Here is a 23,830-nt window from a genome sequence, read left to right as displayed (position 1 = left end):
CTGTGGAAGTTGAATTCAGTCATTCTCAGGCAGGGTTACAGATTGCCACTTAGCTTAGGGAAGTACACTGCTGCAATTAAGGAAAAAGTAAAGTAATGCAATTTCTTCATTTCATTACCCTTTCATTATTGGGATGCAGTCTATTGAAGAAGTGGGTAGTATTTTGTTGTAAAAGTTCTTAAAAATGTCTTACTAGGCCAATTTTCAGGTTTCATTGACTCTGTTTGGTATGGCTCCTAATGAATAGGCTGTAATGTGAAGGTGAATATTGTAGTTTTTTTTCTGAATGTGTGTTCTGGCCTAAGCTTTCTGTATGGTAATGACTACTCAGCTAGTTCCATGTCTTCTTGCAGGTATTAATGGTGGTGGTCCCTTCTGCCAGGCAGACCTCAATTGTGTTCGACTAGAGGTTGTGGTGAGTGTGTGAAAAAAAAAAGTGTGCGTCAATTTTATAATTTTTCACCCAGAAATTCCAACGCTACAGTGATGAAAAATCTGTGCATTGGCATAGATTGACAAAATAAACAGAATGTTCTCAAACAATTTATTTTTTACTGTATATTTTTAGCTTAGGGCTCTTTCAGACTTAGCATGGCTCATCCTGACTTAGACTCACCAGAAATCATACCAAGGAGCACACTGAATGCCAACCAGTGTAGAAACTGTGGGGTGAATCCAGATAAGAACGAACAGGCAGTCCTGGTCACCATCATCGATTTTTATAAAAATTAAGTTTAGGGCAGGTGTTGGACCCAGGACTATGATTGTGAACTTAGTTTTGGGAGAAAAGAAATTTGCCCGCCTAAAAAGAAATATGCAACATTCGGCTGCGGAAAACCCTCTTTTAGCAAATTTCACAATTTTTCATATTTGAGCATACCTTAGCAAAAAATTGGGAGAGTTCTTGATTGCAATATTTTTACAGCAAAAGAACATGTGAGGTAGAACCTGATATGCATTTTATTTCACTTCATTAGTGAACCAGTTTTGAAGGAAAAAGGCACAAATATGGAAAATGGTCCAGAATACCTGTAATCTAGGAATTTATTTCTCAGACACGTTAACAGGATGTCTACCAACCGGAAAAACCAGGAATTTTCAGGAATTTTGTCTAGTCTGGAAAAACTCAGGGAAAACTCAGGAAATTTATGCCTCTATCATGGAAAATTAGCTGTAATGTTATTGAAAGGGTCGAAAGTCGGGGTAACACTGGCTTGAGTAACAGACAGGAATCGTAATGAATCGTCTTTGACGTCCTGTCATTGGCTAGAGGAGTTGCCAGTGTACAGTCAATGACTGACTTTCCGGATGCCCGATAATTTGGATGGCTTCGCGACACCACCACGTAACCCATGGAGTCAATGTATCAGAACGGCTGAAATTTCGAGCGCAAGAACCCTTTGCCGTCCCATTTTCCGGATTTTTTGCCGTGACCGCAGATACAAAACGGCATTAATCAAAGCCACTACCGCTGCTGTTTTGATTACCTCGCCGCCTCGAACTGGCGCTCTCACATGCAGATCTGCTGGCAACTGTAGCCGCCGCAACGCTAGACCTAGCTGCTTCGATGTTCGCTATTAAGATTCTTGCCGTTGGGTGCCGTGTTTTTCATTGTAAGAATTCGCTGCTGTTGGCAATGGCATGGACTCCGCCTTTGTGGTCCTCGTGATTGCCTTAGAAGCTTGGAAAGCACGGTGCATTGCATAATGCCAGTTTCTGAAAGTCAGCTTTGCCTCTTTACAGAAGTGTTAATTGGTGAAGCATACGCAAAAGTATTTCAGTGAAGCATAACAAGCGTGGGAACGGGCTATTGCCTCGGGACACAGTATGTATTCCTTAATTATACACACGTGCACCCAGTATCTCCTGTCACAGTGCGAGCACGGATATGCCTAATACATGTACCGACAGGCCTTCAGAGCGTTTTCGAATGTGCCTTTGGCGGTTTGACCCTTTAAGGGCAGTAAATGACATGCATTTATTTTTTCCAACTGGCCGATTTTTTGGCTGTTTTCGCGGCCCTTAGGGAGTTCAAAAAACCGGACATGGACCGTGCAACTGACCAAGAAGATGCTTCAAATGGTCTGTGGGGCGAACGAGTGGCAGAAGGAGGATGAGAACAGAAATGACTGTCACATTGAGAAATGAACGGGATAGGAAGCGTGCTGCCGCCATTTTGAAGGAGCTTGAGCTCAAAAAACAAAGTATTGGCTGATGCCGAGATGCAGGTGTCCCTCATCCAAACCAAAATCAACTCTTTAAAGCAGTGAAACACAACACTGAGGTGTCGTGCGCGGACTGAGAATATGTCAGGACAGTTGAGGTTGACTTCCGAGCTGTTGAGAGAGAATCTCAATTGTGGCAAAGTTCAGGCCTCATATTACTGAGCTTGCTATCAGTTGATAGAAATAGCTCATATTCAAAAATATTTGCTTCTGTATGCATCTCCTTTTTATTCGTATTTGAGAATTTCCGACTTGGTTTGCAATTTTTTTCAAATACATTTTATTTGCTGTGCATTTTACTAACCCCTCCCTTCTACTCTCTTTTTGAATAACGTAAACGCTACTCCTTAGTATTCAAACTGGATTAAGTCATTAAAAAAAAATTTTCATATGCTTACCAGAAAGTGACAGCACCGGGCGACGTGGTTTCAGCCTGTCTTGGCATAAAACATAGTTCTGCGTCGCTCAGGGAATTTTGTAAAGGCACTCAGGGAAAACCTGGAAAACTCCGGGAATTTGGAAACGTCGACTAGGTAGACACCCTGGTTAAACTTCAGATAATAAAACTCTATGGCCATAGACTTACACATTTGTGGTTTATTTTGCAGTAATTTTCGTGTCTCATCAAGGCGCCATTATACTTACATATGTCACTCAAATGCAAGTGGTTTAATAAGTATGACGGAATTTGAAAATAGTTTCTAAAAAAACGCTATTTCTTATTTTTTTACGAATCACCCTGGTTCAATTCAAAGATGTCTACCACTCTGCCTGAAAAAAAAAAATAGATTGGATTATTTGAGTGTCTAACAAGTTGCAAAGTGTCAAACATGACCAACTCCATGGATTCAGCATGGCACTGATTTTGTGCTGCAAATCATTCAGTTCATTCAAAAATAATTGCACCTGTTATAGCACCAAGAGGCCCTTAACACAAAAGACACGTGCCCAAGCTGCATGGTGCAGCAAGCTTTCTCCTCCGATCCATTGCTTAGCAGACGGCCAGATATGGTGCGCGCTTTAATCGCGCCCGGCCGTACTTGATACTGCATGCCCGCATGCTACATTGAAGTGTAGAGGGCAAGTAAGTTAGAGAATGCAGCACTATGAAAGGTGAAAGCTATCAGTGCACAAAGGAGGTTCATTTCGTGCTAGGGACAGTTCTGGCAATAGTGTTGCTGAGGGTGCCTCTAGTACAGGACGCCTGCATTTCTTTTTCCTCTCTGATAAATGCAGCTGCAAAGCCTAGCGGGAAACATGTTTTGTGCTGACTATTTGCAGAGACATAATAAGAAAATTTTGTATAATCGGAATTTTCCTCCAGTTGGAGAAACAAGTATTCTCTGTGGGAACTGTGTCAACTGCTTCAGGGTACTGACTGTTTATTCTTCAATGGCACTGGCACCTGAAGACAAGCTGCAAGTGAGGATTCATTGCTACTGGTAGAAACATCTGGAAATGATACAGCTAAGGTTGAGGATATTTCTGGGTTAGAGGAAGTGCTCGTTCCAAATATATGTGCGCATTGAAGAGCTTAACATGTGCATGCACTGCCCAGAAGTTTCACCTTTAAGATTTCCACATTTGGTTAAAACAAAACATCAAGAGTCATATGCCAAGCACAAGGAAGAAGAAATGGAGCAACATCTCGGAAAAAAAAATCTAGTTTATCAGCATCATATGGCACAGAAAGCCAGCCCATGACATTGGAAGAGAGCTGCAGTACCTGTTCTGAGTGGTTGAACAACTTAAAGCAACCTTTGGAAGCTTCATACTCGTTCAGTTAGTCTTGGCATCTATTAACTCTGCTACTAAAGTCGCTTGACATGAAGGAGATATAGCATGTTACTCCAGCAGCCACCCGTTACATGATCCATAAATGTAGAAAATACCAGGAGAATCATGGTATGTGGTCAACTTCTGACCCCTACACAAGAAGGAGGGTAAACCAGGAGGATCTAGAAGCAGCATTGGACTATTACATTGAAGATAAACGTAACTGTTGTCCACCAAGCCTATAAAAGAAGGATGGGGTTGGCATTATGTGTGGAAAGAAAGAGTACATTGCAAAGTGCGTCAAGTGTCGTATTTGCGAGGCTTATTTCATGTTTAAGGAAGCCCACCAAGACACTGGAATTGGACGGACAAAGTTCTATTCTTTGTGACCAGAACGATCACGCCCACACCATCACGTAAAGTGTGTGTCTGTGTTCACTGTGGGAACATAAAGTAGGCAGTTTGTGCTCTGAAAAAAGTTTCCAGGAGGCATTGTGAAGACATTGGAGGCATTGTGAAGCACCAGGTGACACTACACAATCTTCGAAGTCACGCCACATCTGCCATCAACCCGGCTTCTGAAGTGGTCCAAGTTTCGACGTCTAAACTTCCAAAGGTGGCAATAATTTATGTCCCAAAAGCTGACATTGAAGCTTTCAGGGAGTTGAAGGTGAGAGAATGGGTTTCTGTTCCCACAAGGCCTGGTATTCAATCGGAGCACGTATGGGAGTGCAAGCGGACCCATAACCTCGAAGTAGACTTATTTGGGGCAAGAACAGCTGCTTCAGAGAAGAAGTCACTTCGACATTAAAAGCGAATGCCGCAGATTCTTCAAAAAGAAGGTGTAAGACCAGGCCAATAAAGTATTTATATCTGTGAATACTTTGTTTAGCGCAAAACAACAGACACAAGAAAGACGACAGGACAAGGCGCTACTCTCAACTTACATCATTTTATTGCGTCACTCCTTTATAGGCAGCTGAAACTAGAGGAACATGCGCAGTGAGCACCAAGCGGTGGAGCCACCAACATCCGATCCCAAGAGCGCACTCATGCGGCAGAATCCAAAAAACCAAATTCAGCGCTGTACAAGGTTAATGAAGGCACACTAATGCACTGTGACCCCAATGACTGAATGAAGAGTGCTTCCGATAACTCTCGGGCGGTGGTGTCACGGCTCTTTTTCAAAATCGAAATATTACGAAACATGGGTTTGCACTTGCACATTTGACAATGCTGAGCCAAATGGGAACCTGTGCCTGTTGGTATGGATCACTCATGTTCTCTAAGGCGCTCGTTAACACAGCGGCCTGACTGCCCTACATACACTTTGCCACATGACAAGGGAATCTTATAAACCACATCGACGCTGCAATCTACAAACTTTGCGTGGTTCTTTTCACAATCTGGTTTTTTACTTGTTTTACAAATACGGCTGCACAACATTGACAGTTTCTGAGGAGCGGAAAACACTACCGGAAGCTGCTTGCCATCAATCGACGAATCGCCAGCAAGGTCAAATCGGAGAAACAAGAGACGTGCCTTCTGGAAGGCGTTAACTGCCTTCTCAAGTCCTGCGACCAGGGGCGTTCATGTCAAAAGGAAACTTCAACTGGAGCCATTGTGACCGACTTCAGAAACAACCACCTAAGGCTCTTACAAGCCGATAAGGAGGGAGGGTTTGTCGTGTTATCTGAAGGTAAATTTTCTGAAAGAGCTGCGCAGGCACTAGAAAAGAATTTTGCACCTGTCAAAGTTAAAGCAACTAGAGTTAAGAGCAGAGCTGTTGCACTATGTGAGCAGTTTGGTTTAGACCGTCTTGGCAAACAGATAGGAAAAAGCAAAAATAATGCCTTGAAAGCTTTCTTTTCAGTAAAAACACATAAGCAAGGTATGCTGTTTAGAACAATAGTCACGGAAAAAGGGTCGTGGCAGAAGGAACTAAGCCAGTTCTTGTTGAAACATTTGAGTACACTTGAAGTAGACGACCCATTTCGTACAAAGAAATCTGTTGAAGTTTGTGACTTCCTAAAATCGCAATGTGATGTTGGGCGTGCCTTTTCCGTCGATGTGGTGGATTTATTCTACTCTATCCCTCAGAAGGCCCTGTTTACTGCCGTCCGAGAGCGTATGGAAAAAAACTAACCCATTTCCTTTCAGAACAATGCGGAAACTTCCATTGACGATTTTTTTAACCCTTTTAGACTTTTACTTGCAATCGACTTTTATAACATTTGACCAGCAGTTTTTTCTGCAGAAAGCCGGCATTTGTATAGGATACTGTGTGGCGCCAGTAATGTGTAATATTTTTCTCTCACAAATGGATCAAGTTTTATATCAGGTTTTACCGGCTAGGCACATTTTTAAAGTTTTTAGATACGTGGATGATTTTTTCATATTCTTTAGTAAGGATGGAAGTTTGAACTTCGAAGAGAATGTGCATGATATTTTATCCATATTCCGACAACATGGAAATGGCTTGCAATTCACCATTGAAGTGCCTGAGGGGAACCACCTACAGTTTCTAGATATAAATATTGAGTTTTGTGCGGATCGCGTTTGTTGGGCATATGCACCTCGTGCAAAGAAAGGGCTTCTGCCATACGACTCCGCCCATTCGAAATTAATAAAACGGGGGATAGCTTTACTTTGCCTGCAATCCGCCCTCGGAAAATCGTGCCCTCACAAGATGCAGCTTAGCTTCCAGACCCAATTGACCAGGCTGTCTTCGGCTGGATTCCCTGACTTGATTGTGATGGCAGTCGCTGAAAGCCTGCTACAAAAAATGAAGAGTGCGGCTGTGAGAGCTGGGGAAGATCCCCGTTGAGATGAGGTGGTGAGGCCTGTGGTGGTGCCCTATGTACACAAGATGGCCCACAATTTAAAGAAGGTTGCTAGCAGGCATGGGATGCCACTTGTGTTTTCAGCCCCCCGAAAGCTAGGAAGCCTTTGTTCTCGTATCGAAAAAATATGAGACGATAAAAATGGATGTGGCACCAAGCATGCGTGACCGTTTATAAAGTGCACCGAAGGCGTCGTGTACGAAATCTCCCTTTCATGCAGCCGCTCCTACATAGGGCAAACTGGGCGCTGCATTAACGATCGAATTAGGGAACATGAGAGAAATGTAGAGCAAGATAAAGAAGGGCCAAACATTCCCAAGCACATTAAGTCCTGCCCATCACGCTCTTGTGAGCCATGTTCTGCAGGGGCGCAAATTCTGGCAAAAAGTAAAGATAAAAAAGCTCGGGAAGTAATTGAAGCTTTCTTTATCAGAAAGAAAGGAAGCATGTGCGTCAGCGACCCGTCAATATCTTTATATATGGCTGAAAAGAAATATTTAACCAGTTCGCTTCCATATCAATCTTGATGTGATTGTGGTCCTTGCGTCTAAAACGGGTATATAAGTGTTTGGTGTGTCTCCGAATAATAGCAGTTGTAAGTGGCGCTCTGTCCCGTCTCCTTTCTTGTGTCGTGTGTGTTTTCGCGCCTAGTACCCAAGAGGATAACAGGATATCTATGTGCTTTTGCCCACTTTTATTAGCTGCATTGTCCTCAGAAATGTTACAATTCTACTAGTAAATACAATGGCACTATATGGTGAACGGGCCCTGAAACACTATTTGAACATAATAAGAAAATGTTGCGGATCTGTAGATAAGGCTCCTGTGAACATATGAGCCAAATATTATTGCACTACCTGCAGCAGGTAATCTTCAATCTCGTGTCAAAAAGAGTGAAAAATTTGTTGCTCTTTCCTTTGCAATGTCGTCATGCGGCTACGTGGCACGCAGCCAAGCCCACTAACAGTTAATGGCTGATTTTGGGATCATGAGAACATTCTCAGTAATACTGTAATTGCTGAAAATAGATGTAAACTACGCAGGTGTGCAATCTCAAAAAGACCAAACAAATATTTCATCTTCGCACTTCTGGTCTAAACGTGCCAGTTGCTTGTAGCTGCACCTGCTGAGCGTGGCTGCCGAGATCACACTGGTGTAGGGTTGCCAACTCTCGTTTGGACGAAGTCAGAGGAGAGGCGGGCTATGACCGACCCTGTCAGTACTAGAGGAGCTGTCAGTGTGTACATGAAACAAAGTTGAAATATTTTTTTCTCTACTAGCCTCTCACAACTTACAATAAATGTAAAGCATAGTTGCCTAACACAGCTACCAATACAGATAGAGATAATGTGAACGGTTAGGGCCTACAACAGAATTAGAAGCATGATAAAAATGAAATCGCCTTTAAATTACGACAATGCAACAAAACACAGAAAGGAATATTGGGCAGAGAAGCTGTCAGGCATTTTGAAAAGAAAAGCTGGTCTATTTATTGTTATCCAGTACCAAAAAAAGGAAAAGTCTGGGGACATATTGTTGTCCTGACTGAGTCAAGTAAGGACACTGGACATTTACAAAAATTTGGTACTGTCTTGCTAAATCAGGGATGGTTGGCAACCCTAGTTTGGTGTGCTGCATAGCGTAACTATCTTGGCCATCACAAGGTGCTGCCATGAGCCCTCTTGTCGGCGAGACGATCAGACAGACATGTACGCTGATTGGTCTCTGTAATTGACAAAGTTCCAAGTACAGCCACTATGGTGGTGATGTTGCTGCTGTACTCGAGGCGCCTGAGTGCCCATCTTGCATCGAGAGAGCGTCGCACATGCCTAAAGTAGCGTCACAAAGAAAACAAAAAGAATGAAAAAAACTTTTTGTTGGGGCCTTGCTCTTTTGCCATCCCCCGTGTAGCTTCCAGCGCGCTAGTGGAGACGAAAAGAGAGAGAAAGCTGTGCATTGGTGCGATAACTATTTTCAACTCCGCCTATACTTCAAGAAATTGAAAAATGTTTTTGGGGCAGGAGATTCTTGAGGTGATGTTCCTTTAATAGTGAGGCCATTCTATGATTAGTTATAAAAAGTGTTTCACAGCCCCTTTAAGGAGGGACATTATGTGCAAGGTTTATAGAGCAAGGCTGAATTGCATCTGGTTGATGGATAACATACTTTTACTGCATGCCATGTATCTGTGTGATGTGGACTTACCTATTAAATGTTGCCATCATGGGTCTTGTGCTATGCTGTCATAACATCATGGTATGTGATACCATGATGTCATGCCAACACAGCATTTAGTGAAGTGTCTGTCTTGACTTCAGTATGTATGCATCACATATAGAGTGTAAACATTGCCTTGTAAAGCATGCTTGTGATCTGTATTGTCAGCTGTAAGTTGTACACTTTTGCATTGTAAAGCTTTTGTGAACTGCATGGACTCATAACACTATAAGGTACTCTTCCAAGTGGTCACTGCACAGTTAAGAAATTCTTGGAGCCTAGGCCATGGTTCAGCATGTCTGTACACATTCTGTTCATATCTTTGTCAGAATGACAACTTGCGTGCTGGCACAGTCATTGTTTTTTCTACTTTTCTAGTTCTAGCTTTGAGCAAGTCTCACCTGTCTTTATTATTTGCTAAGCAAGATTAAACACCTGTAGCATGCATGCATTTTCACATACATATTGTGGCCCTGAAGCTGTAAATTGTAATTTCATAGTGCTTTATTTCTTGTTACTTTTTTTTTTTTTTTGTCTTCTGGGCTGCTTGTACCTTGTAGGTTTGTTTGGTCTGGGTCAGTTCTGAGAACTGTACTATCAGCATAAATTGAAATGCGAACAGAAAAATTAACCGATGATTATGCCACTAACTAATGTGAATTTCGAACCTGTGGCAGAAAGGATGTTCCACATCCGCCGTCAAGGTTTGTGAGTGGTGGCGATGGCTAACAGTCCCAGAGTTAGTTATAGTAGCAACACATAAATACCCCGGAAAGTGGTTGGGAAAATGGTGCTGTGGTAGCTCAATTGGTTAGAGCATCGCATGTGTAATGCGAAGACGTGGGATTGTTCCCCACATGCGGCAAGTTGTTCTTCCATTCACTTTCAATTACATGAATTTATAATTTCTTTATTTCAATTTTAAGTACAAGTAATTTCCCCTGTGTTGTCCTTGGTGTCTTTGTTCATTGGCTTCTTATACAACACATTGAAGTAGTTTTGGAGTTGCTTGCATTTGAATTTATGCTAGTAGTACAGTGTGGTACAAATGAGGCAACATCACCATGTGTGAATGTGGCCTGTGGGCATGCTGCACATGTGCAAAGATGCTGATGGTTTTGTCTGGAATGTACGGAGCTGATCCATGGTGAGACATGCTGCTGGAGTCAATGCAATCCTTGCAACACTACTGATGTTTTTGTACGCATAATCCAAAGGCACCATCTTCGTCTCGTACGCCCACACAGCTTGGAGCATGGGTGAAGTGCTTCTGTGTGTTTACCATGTTGGGCTTCACTGTAAATGAAAATGAAGTACATACATGGCCCACAGTAGTCTTGGTTCCTTCTTGTATTCAGTGGGATAGCGAGTCACCATCATGCCAGCGGCCGTGCTGCTGCACAGAGCCAAGTAGGCCTGCAACAGAGAATCAGTCACATTGTCAAGGTCTGGACTCCTTGCAAGGCAGGGTCAGTTGCACCGTTTCTTCTCATCTTATTTTGTTATTTGAAGTGTGCAATCTTTTCAGTGCATAAATATGTTTCACTATGTCAGCCCTTAGTGATAGAGAGAAAGAAATGTTTTAGTGCCTAGCAGTGAGGTTACGAAGCATGCTGGAGTAATGAGGAGCAACTAAACGACATCTCGGACAAACTTGGATTGCTTTGGTTTCTATGTGCACTGCCCACTAATCATGAGGATGCTTTTGTTACTGGGTTTGAGTGAAAGTATTGCGATGATGCACATCACCAGCCCAAAATGAAGCCAAAAGGACAAAGTTGAAAAAAGGAGTATCAAAAAATGAGTGCTAAACACAGTGACCTCATAAAATTTTGACTGTACATAACTAGTATATAACTACTATATGTATGTAACTATAGTAATGTATTTAACTAGTAAAATAATGACATTGGCATTTTAGACTGTCCACAAAGGTTTTACATACTGAACAGGTTATTCTTGTAGCATTAATTTTTTTTGCTTAAATGTGTATTTTTCCAAGTTGGGATTTGTGGTAACCATAGATACAAACAAAGCAGTTGTATCATGTAAGGCTTTATTTACATGCCATACACAGCAGCAGTGCTGTCGGTGCAGTGAACATGGGGAAGTTATTTATTTTTAGTTACGAAAGAAAAAACATGCTGCTGTTCTTTAGGATTTGTGCTTAGCATTTCATGTAGTCCTGTAGGTTTGCTGTCTCATGTGCTCGTACTACAGGTCGTGGGATGCACACGGCCGCTTAGGTCGCAGCAACTAGGACGTGCTTCAGTGCGGATGCCTTTCGGAGCCTTCTGTGGTTCCCACCAGCATCGGCTGCGGCTGCACCACTGCTGTCCCCACTGTGGCCTCTTCTGCACTCAAGTGGGTTACTACTCTGCATTACCTGCAGTTCTCAAGAAGTGAAATATTGTCAGGACTTCCAAATCATAGTGTATTGAGTGACCTTGGGCATTAACTTGTGGTCTTTCTGCGGGAACATTTTTCTGTCATTTTGTTAAGGCAAATAATTGAACACCATTTTCAATTGTGGTGCAATCTGTGCACATCTTACCGCAAACGTTTTTTGAGCACAGATTCATGAGAAAGTTGTTTTTTTTTTGTGTGTCTGCCATTTGGCCTGAAATTCAGGGATGGAATGTGGTGGCCTACTACACCTTTGCTTTGTGCCTGTTGAAATTTTGTTCTGTTGTGGATTTTTCCCTCCAAAAGTTCGCGCAGTCAGAGGTACAAGGTTTCATTTCAATGGCTTTTTGCTTCTATCAAGATTCTGTAGCTATTAAATGTTGACTTGCGTGGTAACCATAGAGTGTCTGCAAATGTCACAACTCATCAGCACATATTGTAACAACACGGCTGTTTGTGGCGTTCATGGTTTGTTGTCATGTGGAAGAAATACACTGTGCAGTTTCATATTACTCCTAATTTACTTTGAATCTTAAACGTCATAAATGGGAGGTTCCTAGTCATGCTTGGGTGGCACTGCTTTGTTTCTGCTTGTCTGGCTAAAGCGACTGCACAGAACAGGGATGACTATTTTAGGTATGCAAGTATTGTCGAAATTTATATTGAACACTTCTTAAAAAATGATCACCCCTACTTGATTATTTACCAGAAAGACATTGTTTATTTATTTATTTATTTATTTATTTATTTATTTATTTATTTACTTACTTACTCTCAAGGTAGAGACATTAAAGAGAGAAGTGGGTAAGACAGACAAAAAAGAATATAGAACAGGATAATGCAATTATACAATGATTCCAGTGATGGCAGTTTTGAAGGCGTTTGTATCTGTTACTGAAGCAATGGTGGAGAGAATGTGGTTCCGGTCGGAGCTTGTGGCGGGAACAAACGAATTAAAGTAGAAATCGTTGCGGCATGAGGTACGCCAACTTTGTAATGGTTGTCCATGCAGGACAGTGTTAAAATGATGAATTTTATAGAAAAGACAGAGACAGGAAATATTCCGCGAAGTGACAGGTCACGTAAACTGAGGGATGATTTCATTCAGGTAACACTAGCTGTTTGTGAATAGTTCAATATAATAAAGCGTACAGAGCGAACTTGGATTGCTTCGATAGCAAGGATGAGGGAATTAACATGGGGATCCCAAATAGAAGACGCATATTCCAATTTAGGATGCACTAATGTTTTATAAAGTAGAGTTTTAAGCTGCTAAGGGCAAGCGAGAAATTACTCCTTAAGTAGCCAAGTGATCGATTTGCACTATTGATGATGTGGTCTATGTGTACTTGCTAAGAAAGGTTCTCGGTAATGTGGATGCATAGGTATTATTTGTATGAGGAAACTTGATATAGTGGAGCATTGTTAAGAGAATAATTAGAAGGTGGAAAATTACTAACATGCCGGGAAATTCTTATTACTTTACATTTCGTTACATTCAGTTTGATCTGCGAAGTATCGCACCATGCAAAAACCCTGTTTAGGTCTGCCTGAAGGATGGCACTCTCAGTGGTTGTTAATATTTCACGATAAACCACGCAATCATTAGCAAACAACTTTAATGAGGAGGAAACATTATTGGGTAGGTCATTTATGTATATGAGGAAGAGTAAAGGGCCGAGAACTGAGCCTTGAAGGACACTTGAACGATGTTGAAGGTGAGCTGTTAGAGTTATAGCCATTAACTGACACGAACTGTGTGTGAGAGGACAAGAAGCGTTCAATCCATTGTAAAATATTAGTATGCAAATTGAATATGCCGAGTTTTAAGAGTTAAGAGCTTATGGCAAACCGAGTCAAAGGCTTTTGCAAAATCGATGAAGATGCAGTCGAAGAATGAGCAACGGTCATGTCCAGAAAATAAGTCCTGGGTAAAGGAGAGGAGTTGTGTTTTGGGCATGAACAAGTTTTCCTGAAGCTGTGTTGAGGCACATTTAAGAAGGAGTTTTCTTCGAGGAAAGTTATTACGTGGCTGTAGATGACATGCTGCATTAATTTACAAGGTATGCTTGTCAAGGAAATTGGCCTATAGTTGCTAAGAAAGTGTGCTATCGTGGACAAATTAAACACAAACAGCGGAGCGCTTGGCCGATAGTACAATCAGCACCACCTGCTGGTCATGCTCAATTCAGGCGGTGAGTGCGAGAATACGTGTCCCACTGCGATATGTTCGACCGCAGTTTTCTGTGTGCTAGTTCTATCATACCGGCGCACCGCTGACATTGCCGTCAAAGCAGCTTCTCATGCCATGCGGTGTTGACTATAGGCAGCCTGCACGTGTGAGACGAGCATTTGCTTTGCTCACTATCAAGCTTTGCTTTTTATTTATGTATTTATTTTTACCACCATAGTCTCCTCGCTCCCACTGGTGCTTTAACTGCTGGCAGGCAGCATTGCTCGTGCCACTGAATTGTACGTTTAAAAGTGCCGCTTGCACAAGCGCCACACCTTAACAGGGCGGTGTTGCCGTGTCGGCGCTATTGTATGTAATATCAGGACCCGGTGTTCCTACGGCCATTAGAACTCAGCCATGCCTGGTGTGTGGACAGAAGACAGACTTCAGATGATTGCTCTTACTGATACAATGTGCTGCAATGTGACATTGTCAGCATTACAGGCCGCCAGTTGTTGGCTGTTAATCGGATTCTCCAGGCGTAGTGTGACGAGGGATGGCTTGGAAATCTACCTCTTGGACATAGACGTCGAGCTACGATAGAGGACCAGGATCTTCAAATCGTGGCATGCGCAGCTGAAGCCCCATGCGCAGCGGAAGCCCCATGCACAGCAGAAGCCCCACCAGCACGCCGCACCAGCGATGCGCCGCTGCAGCGGTATGATAAAACTAGCACACAGGAAACTGCGGTCGAACATATCGCAGTGGGACACATACTCTCGCACTCACTGCCTGAATTGAGCATGGCCAGCAGGATGCGCTGATTGTACTATTGGCTACGTGCTCCGCTGTTCGCGATTGTACATTACCTGTCTTATGCAAGGGAATCACATTCCTAACCTTCCAATCACTCGAAAGTTCACAAGCATCTAGTGACTGCCCAAAAAGCATCGACAACATTATAGAAGAATAAGCTTTAGTATTTTTCAAGAACTTTAGATTGATAGCATCTACACCTGGTGAAGAAAGCTTTATTTTTTCTATTAACATGTCAATTCCAACTGAGTCAATGATAATGGAATCCATTAGAGGAAAATGATATTGGGCAAGTATGGGAAGTGAAGTGGCTTCAATTACAGTAAAGGAAGATAAAAATATGTCGTTTAACAAAGCAGCGATTAGGTCTTGAGACGATTGCACCAACTTCACCAATGAGCTCAATTACTGTGTTGCTGTCACTTTTCACCATCTTCCAGAATTTGTGTGGATTACTAACAAGTAAAGAGGGAAGTGTTGTTTTAAAAAAGAAATCCTTGGCTGATGACAGCGCATGCGCATAGTCATTGGCTATGTCGTGATAAGCTACTCTACGAGAAGCGCTCTCAGGTAACCTAGCCTTTCTGTAAAGACATATTTTTTTTATTGTGAAGCCATCTCGGAGATGGCGTGAACCAAGGCGATTTGTTGATCTTACCCTCTGTGACGGTATGTATTTGATAGTTAGTTCGATTACTTTAGGCTTGAATGAAAGCCAGTTTCTATCAATAGATCTTTCTGAAAATTGCCAAATGAAGTTAGGCAAGAAAAGTTCAAGTTCAGCATTAACAACACTATAACTACCTCGGCTGTAATCCCTGATCGGCTTTTCTGTTTTCCTTATTGGCGTTGAAGAATTTTTCAATGAGAAGTGCATCACTAAATAATCGCTCAACCAGGTAACATTGTTACTTTGCCAACTAGTGAAGGGTGAGTGGTAAGTAGTAAATCTAATGTAGTCACGCTAGAGAGCTTAATATGTGTCAGACATTTGATGAGCTGTGCAAGATTGAAATCTGAGCAAGTGTTTATGAAAGAAGTACATTCTGAGGAATTAGAGTTTACATGAGGATGAGGCTTGGCCCATGAAATGCCTGGAAAGTTGAAATCGCCCACCGGAAGCAGTAATGAACAGGATACAGAAACACCTCCTATAACTAGTGATCAGGTCTGAAAGTCCTTGCAAGACATGAAACGGGGAAGAGCGGCAGGAGAAGATGGAATAACGGTAGATTTAATCCAAGCTGGAGGAGACATAATGCTTGGAAAACTGGCCGCTCTCTATACGAAGTATCTATTGACTGTAAGGGTCCAAAAAAACTGGAAGAATTCAAACATTATACTAATCCACAAAAAGGGAGACGTTAAAGAATTGAAAAATTATAGGCCCATTAGCTTATTCCTAGTGTTATATAAAATCTATCTGCAATAGATTCTTCCTCCAATAGAATAAAGGCAACACTGGACTTTAGCCAACCAAGGGAACAGGCTGGCTTCAGGAAGGGATACTCTATAATGGATCATCCATGTCATTAATCAGGTAATCGAGAAATCCGCAGAGTACAATCGGCCTCTCTATATGGCTTTCATAAATTACGAAAAGGCATTTGATTCAGTAGAGATACCAGCAGTCATAGAGGCATTACATAATGAAGGAGTGCAGACCGGCTATGTAAATATCTTGGAAAATATCTACTGAGATTCCACAGCTACCTTAATTCTGCACAAGAAAAAAAAGGAAGATACCTATAAAGAAAGGGGTCAGACAAGGAGACAATTTCTCCAATGCTATTCACTGCGTGCTTGGAAGTATTCAAGCTATTAAACTGGGAAGGCTTAGAACTAAGGATCGACGACGAATATCTTGGCAACCTTCGGTTTGCAGATGACATTGTTCTATTCGGCAACACTGCAGATGAGTTACACCAAATGATTGAGGACCTTAAGAGAGAGAGTGCAGGAGTGGGGTTGAAGATTATTATGCAGAAGACAAAGATAATGATGAACAGCCGGCAAAGGAACAAGAGTTCAGGATCGCAAGTCAGCCTCTAAAGTTTCTGAAGGAGTACGTTTACCTAGGTTAACTAATCACAGGGAACCCTGACCATGAGAAGGAAATTCACAGAAGAATAAAAATGGGTTGGATCGCATACGGCAGACATCATGAGCTCCTGACTGGAAGCTTACCGTTATCATTGAAAAGGATGGTGCACAATCAGTGCATTTTACCGGTGCTGACATATGGGGCAGAGACTTGGAGACTGACAAAGAAGCTTGAGAACAAGTTAAGGAGCTCGCAAAGAGGGTTGGAACGAAGATTGCTATTGCTAGACATAACGTTAAGAGACAGAAAGCGAGCAATTTGGATCAGAGAGCAAATGGGTATAGGGGATATTCTAATTGAGGTTAAGAGAAAGAAATGGAGCTGGGCAAGTCATGTAATACGGAAGTTAGACAACCATTGGACTGTTAGGGTTACAGAATAGGTACCAAGAGAAGAGAAGCGCAGTCGAGGATGGCAGAAGATTAGGTGGGGCATTGAAATTAGGAAATTTGCGGGCGCTAGTTGGAGTCGGTTGGCGCAGGACAGGGGTAATTGGAGATCGCAGGGAGAGGCCTTCGTCCTGCATTAGACATAAAATAGGCTGATGATGATGACCAGAAATTTCGGTGCTATGGGGTATTGAACCTGCACCTTGTGCAGAACGTTGCGTGATTCAAAGCTGAAACCGGAAGGATGGCCGGGAGGGCGGTTGCAAGCACAAAAGACAATGTCTTTATGATGGAGACGGATGTAGACACAAACTAGTTCCAAGGGCGATACAACAGGAATAACAAAAGGAGGAAGGTCATGGTTCACTGCAGTTAAAGCTCCGCCACCATTCGAACTCCGCGATCACAACGATAAAATGTGCACTTTCTTTCACAGTTCAAAATTTTCGTCGATTTTTACGGAAAGCCATGTTTCTCTCAATATGACAACATCAGCGCAACACATGTCCACTAATGATGATAGGGCATCACCTTTATTTAGCAAACTTCTGATATTACAGTATAAAAAATAAACATTGCTTGATACATTGGAACAATTCTTTCTTTTGCTATGCCAGTGGGGCTGGTGCCTGTGCTCTGGCCACTTCAGGTGCTAGGGAGGATGCTGTCCCTCCATTCGATTCAAGTTCATATACTCTGTTAGTTGTTTTACAAAAGGTATAGCTTTTTTTTGTAATACAGTAGACTCCCTTTATGATGAACTCGTAGGGACCATGAAAATTTGTCTTATCAGAAGTTTGTCTTATCAGAAGAATAATTGGTAACATGACCAGGTGCATCCAAATATCTTACTTCAAAATGGTTATTTAGCTGAACTTAATAGAAAACTATTTTCCAGTGGTACTCTTGGTTTTATTCCGTCTGTGATGTTTGGCGCTTCTGTGCATATCGGCGAGCAGCCACAAACGATGTCATCTCGCCTAATGACCTTAAAAATTCTTCTGTGCCTTCGTGCTGCGGGAAAAAGTTAACTGAGGAGTTAAAGTAGGCATCTGCCACCTCACGGTCACCGGTGCGGGCTCCAAGCTAGCGAAAGTACGAAGAAGTGCGCTGAGCGTGCAAAACAAGGCCACCTAGAGGAAAGTCTAGGTGACGTTGAGTGAAGTGATGTTGAGTGAAGGAGAAATGAGGCAAAGCGTCGTGGAGGAGAGAGGTAGGCGGGAGATTTGCTGGGTTGACCTCCCCTGGCAGTTGCTGCAGGTTTGTCTGTGATAAGGACATACTAGGTTCGTCTCATGTTAACATCGTTCTCATGCGCCTTACGCTGTGTGTGCGAGGGAAAGTGTGTGACGCGGTGAGCCAACGATGGTGGCTCAATCTCGCATGCGCAAAGGAGGGAAGGCTGGGGGGGAGCTCCATCTGCGCGCATAGCACTGGGGAAGGGAGAGAGGGGGTGGCACTGATACTCTTGCGTGCCACCCGTGTTCACAAAGTGAAACATCACTGTCGCTTTTTGTTTCCTCCTCTTGCTTTTGCCTCTGTCCATCGGTGATGCGCGTCACAGGCCTCCAGTAGGGTGCCTTGATGCGTGCACCCCCGGGCGCAGCACATTGAGGCACCCTACCCTCCAGGATTGATAGCAGTGGTGGCCACTCCGAATGTTTGTCTTAACCGAAGAGCACGTCTGAGGCGGTTTGTCTTTAAGCGGATTTTCTTTTGCATCGAGTCTATGGAAAACCAAACACATTCCCATGTTGTTCGTTTTATGTGAGAATTCGACTTAACCAAATTCGCCTTAACGAGAGGTCAATGCTGCTGAGGTCAAGCTTATTGTGGCATAGCACATACGGCTGCCCACTGGCTTTCCCAAATTCAAGCAGTTTTTTGCGCGAGTTGCACGTCATCTGACAAAAATCTTCGCTAATAGATACTCCAGTGCCTAGAAGCCTAGATTTTTGAGATTACACAGTTGATTTGGCTTTAAAAGAAGAGAACCATGCCATAATCGGTCTGCACTTGTTTGGAAGGAACGAACCCAACTGATGAGCGTGAGAAATCTCGTCATCAGGCAACTGCAGACCGAGGCACTTGGATAGCGATTCTTGCACCTTTTCCTCGGCACTAGCCCAAGATTCTGTGCTACAATCTGCAGTGCTGTAAAAGTAAAGATTTTCCCTTCTAGCTCAATCTTCCTGATCGTCCATATGGGCCTGTAGTGCTGCATTTTCCGCGTTGACCACTATAGAAACAAAGGTTCTCCATGTTTGGGTCCTCATGGCTATGTTCCAAGGAAATTACTTTGCCCTCTAGAGCAGAGACTCTAGAAGCTAAGTTCAGGACCTTTGAGTCAAGCAGTTTTGATTTTCCTTGACCCCGTCGATGGATTTGAGGAGCTCATCATGATGTGTGTCCAAATGCGTACTAAGCTGCTTGATCACAGCTAGAATTTCCCTATGTTGTGCACTACATTCTTCATGCTGCATACTGGGAATAAGTTCAACATTGCTGCAAAGTAGAAGGGCTTTTGAAACACGGAACAAAATCAATAGCAATAGACATCAAAACCCGTGGGTATGGGAATTGTAGCAGGGCAACATTGTTAAAACGTTTAGAAAAACAGGATGGGGTTGAACCAACCTGTACAAGTAGGCAAAAACAGTTTGAGGATGCCATCGGTGCCATATTCCCATGCCTACTGAAGAGTAAAGCCGCTCACAGGCTGCTTATATGGTTTCCAGGAGGCGCTGGCGGCATCAAAGTGGCTGTGCTATTGAACAGTGTGACCAGCGTTGCACAAGAGACGTTGCTATCCTTGATGGTGCAGGTGCCGTTGGTCCATGTGCCACACATGTCATAGTCAGTCGTCGTGTTATTATTCGTTTATTTATTAATACTGTCAAACCACAATGGGTTATTACAGGAGTGGAACAAGTACAGAAAGAACATACAAAGTGTTACATTCCTTGGCAGGTAGTGGAACATCATACATCCATGTTGATTTTCTAGTTGCAAGAATATTCTGTCAAAGGAAAACTTAGAGAAAACAGCAGTTACTAAATATACAAGATCAAGAAAGTGTGTTGTACACAAAGACACTCAAAGTGGCATACAAAGGTGATGTATAGAAAGACCTACAAAGAGTGTCCAGACCATAGCAAAAGTAACATGTGGGATGGATCGGAGCATTGCACTTCTGTTACTGTCTTCATAGTTGAGAAAATTTCAGTAGTTGTGCTGTGAATGCGTCTTCTTAAGGACCATAGTGCATTGCGGGACTTGGTACACGCATCATTGATATGAACATTCCCTCTTAAGTCGGTTGCAATAGTAACACCAAGATATTTATGAGCAGAAACCCTTGTTAAGGAAGTGTTCTCAATGGAGTATGTATGAAACAGAGGTTTCTTTTTTCTCATGACCGTCATGACAACAGTTTTTTTTTTTTTAATACCATTTGCCATGTGTCACACCAGGTTTTAATCTTTTGCAAGTTTAATTCAAGAAGAGTCTGGTCATTGGGATTTTCTACCTTGTTATGTATACAAGACACAATCGTTTGCGAACAGCCGAATGGGTACTGTGATATTATTGGGCATATCATTAATGAAAATTTTAAAAAAGGAGCAAACCCAAAACGCTACCCTGTGGTACACCGGGTAGTACCCCTGAGAGATCAGAGCGACAGTTTTCAAGCACAATGTACTGTTCTCTGTTGGAGAGATAGGATGAAAACCATTTAGTGATCAGATTTTTGAAAATTTTATCAATCTTTAGGAGCAATTTAGGGTGGGAAACTTTATTGAAGGCTTTGGCAAAGTCAAGGAATATTATGTCTACTTGTTTGCGTTCGTTCAAGGCACTTGCGAAATTGGAGCAGAAATTTTATCTGCTCCAAATTTTTCCAAAATGAAATCTATTCTGCTCCAAGCTGTACCAAAATAAAATTTTGCCTGCTCCAAAGTGCTTCAAAACACAATTTTACTTGCTCCAAAAATTACTACAGAATGACTTTGGGCAGTCCTGTCCTTGAATTATGTGCTAACTGCTGCGAGAGCTAAAAGAAAAGGCTTAAAATCTGCGCTTCATTAGATGGCATGTGATGCTTGATGACAATATTGTGTATGATGTCCAGTCGCCCGATGTGACTGATTTGGACTGCCCAAAATCCTGCATGAAATCGGAGAGTGTGCTTAAAGCACTGTCTCTGCCAAGTCCAGCCTGTATCAGCATTTTACTTTAAAAATAGCTTGAAAATTCAGATTGCTGTCATTACACAGACTAAACACTGAATGTCAGTGCGTTAAACTAAGCCTAAACCTGAATCAAAAACCTTACCCAAAATGAAATTTTGGTAGCTTTGGCTGAAACTGAACCTGAAGCAGAACTGATGCTGTATTCTTGGAACTTGCCTCAGTGGTTATCGGTATGGAATTACATGGTTTAAGCATATTTGACGGCAAGGAGCAGTGGATGGAACAGCTGTGCTAATTGCACCAAATTGTGCTGAGAGCAAGCCTTTGTGCCATCCTGCTCCAAAATGGCATTTTAGCAGAAAATTGCACTAAGCCTGTGCTAAATAAGCACAAGATCTGCCTCATTAGTAAAACTGAAACCAAAACCTAAACATGCTATCGTTATCATCATGATGAAGGTGAACTGAGCAGCCTTTGTCTCGGACACAGCCGACATCATAAGTCTTTCCTTTGTTGTTTTTGCTCTTTGGTTGTATTATAGTGAGCTAGTAGTTGCACTTTTCTCTAGTGTAGGCTCCAATATTTTACCACTGTGCAGTCTTGTTTGTGCTGTCTGTGGTGCAGTTTTGTACACCTCATACTACTGTGGTACGGAGCTTGCTCAAGGAGGCTGTCAGGTCTAAAAGCAGCTTGGGATAATGTTTGGTCGCACATTGTCTAGCATATAATTGCTGGCAGTGCCACTTTAGAGATCGCAACCACTGGCTTGGAGGAGGTGGAGGGAAAAGACAGGGAATTATGGGGAGGTTAGCAACTGCTGGCTAATAATTTACTACTAGTGGGGACTTTTCTTGGAAGCTTGCACAATAGGTAGAGCAGGTCTCATGGGTGTAATTTAAACAGCTTTCACAAGACCCAACATATATTTATGCCGGAGGGACTTTGTACTTTAAAAGTAAAGAAACGTCTCGACATCTTCACTGTAACTTACAAGCCCCTGTCCTGCAAGCTATTTTTGCTTGCTTGATGCTCAGAGAATTTGCATATGCCTTTTGCATGTAAAAATGGTAGAAGTGGCTTTATAATGCAATGCTATGTGCCATTTTTCTTTTACTTTTCTGCTTCCTTGAAGCGTGGCAAATGTACACACATTGTTGCAGGTCAAAATGGTAGAAGCGGTTCTATAACACGATGTACGCATAGGGGAAGCTATTCTATTAAAAACTAGTAAAACTTGTTTGCTAATTTTGTTCCCAAATGCCGCATTGATGTGCATAAAGCCAGCTCTGCTATATTTATTGATTATTTTAGTTAATATCTAGACAATATGGTGTGCAGATGTGTGTTTGATACTGCATGCTAGAGGTGCTTATCGCTGTGCTAAATCAGCTTTCTGCCTGCACCAAGATTTGTGCCGAGAGGTCAGATGGCTGTTCCACCACTGAATACAGATCATTGGATGGGCCTGCAGAGCGAGAGAATGCGGCAAGCCAGCCAGAGGAATGCTGCTTCTTAATTCTTGCCCTGCTGCTTTCAGTGAATGTCATTGTGCAGAAAACTGACGCAATTGTGTCTTGAGGATACGGCCACCATCGTAGTGTCGATGGGGAGGGACATGTGATGCAGGTGTGCGAGTACCCATCGCTTTGTCTAGGCTTCCTGATGCCACGCAGCTCCGCCTCATCAGTCCCATATCTCGCTTTACACCAACATAAATCTTCTGTGTCCATCTTCTGCATCCTCTGTTACATCCTATATAGAAGAACAAAAAGGATTTGAAGAGCAAATATAGTTTTGAAAGTATCCTGTGCACTCGCCTAATCCTTCCCCATTTTTGTTTCTCTTGTCGTGGCGTGGCTAAGAGCAAATTTGGTAATCAGAGCAGTGTTCCTGTCACACAGTTCATCTACCCTTGTGACAATTTGTATTCTGTGGCGATGTTATTTCTTTGTAGTGCAACTGGGACTGTGCTGAAATTCTCAGTGGCCAGAGCACCCTTTGACATAGAATGCACGATGGTAGGCTGGACATTTTCAGTATGTCGTTAATCTTAGCTCAACAGCTGACCTGTGTTGTTTAAAGCGCTTTCTGTGAAGAATTTCAGTACCATAATTTTCTTGTTTACACAAGGAGCTGTAGCTGTGCACTTGATAAGCCAAGTGTATTTAGAAACTGGAACAAAATAGAAGCACCTTGAACCTGGACAGAAACCCCAATTTTTTATTTTTTTTTTGATGTGACACCTTGATGATAACTGTACTTCCATAAGGTATAAGGGCAGAGGTTGATACTGCTAAAGTGGCTCATTATTATTTACGATATATAATTGAAATTGAAACTTTATTTTGGAGGACACTTAACAAAAAAGAAGTTTGTCTAAAGCTGTTTGAGCTGAAATATACTTAATGCAAATAAATCAGTAGATGAGGCTTAAGTCACAAAAGAATTATTCTGCATATGTTGCAGCATTTTTATTTTAGATACTGTATTTACTTGCATAATGCTCGCACCCTCCTACATTGGCAATCAAAAATTTGATTTCTTTATTTCCTCTATTTAATCATTGCACCCTCAAATTGCTGCAGCGACGGTCGTCTGCTTCTTCTAACGTCAGTGTTGACACAGACTCTGAACAAGTCGAGCCAATATCACTTTATCTGTTTTGTGACTCTAGGTGTAGCTAGAGTC

General features: G+C 42.3%; 1 protein-coding gene across 1 annotated transcript in view; it reads left to right on the top strand.

The window, feature by feature from the left end:
• The window catches only part of G9a (histone-lysine N-methyltransferase G9a), a 159,225-nt gene that overhangs the window by 16,184 nt on the left and 119,211 nt on the right, over positions 1 to 23,830 (top strand). The window contains exons 3-5 of the mRNA XM_075670611.1: positions 354 to 415; positions 10,420 to 10,530; positions 11,282 to 11,425. Coding sequence (XP_075526726.1) covers positions 354 to 415; positions 10,420 to 10,530; positions 11,282 to 11,425 — 317 coding nt within the window. The remainder of the gene's footprint in view (positions 1 to 353; positions 416 to 10,419; positions 10,531 to 11,281; positions 11,426 to 23,830) is intronic.

The sequence above is a fragment of the Dermacentor variabilis genome, chromosome 1 (assembly GCF_050947875.1).
Source record: "Dermacentor variabilis isolate Ectoservices chromosome 1, ASM5094787v1, whole genome shotgun sequence".
In the NCBI taxonomy this organism is placed as follows: Eukaryota; Metazoa; Arthropoda; class Arachnida; order Ixodida; family Ixodidae; genus Dermacentor; species Dermacentor variabilis.
The sequence above is the reverse complement of the archived record's forward strand: the minus strand, read 5'-3'. Positions and strand labels throughout refer to the sequence as shown.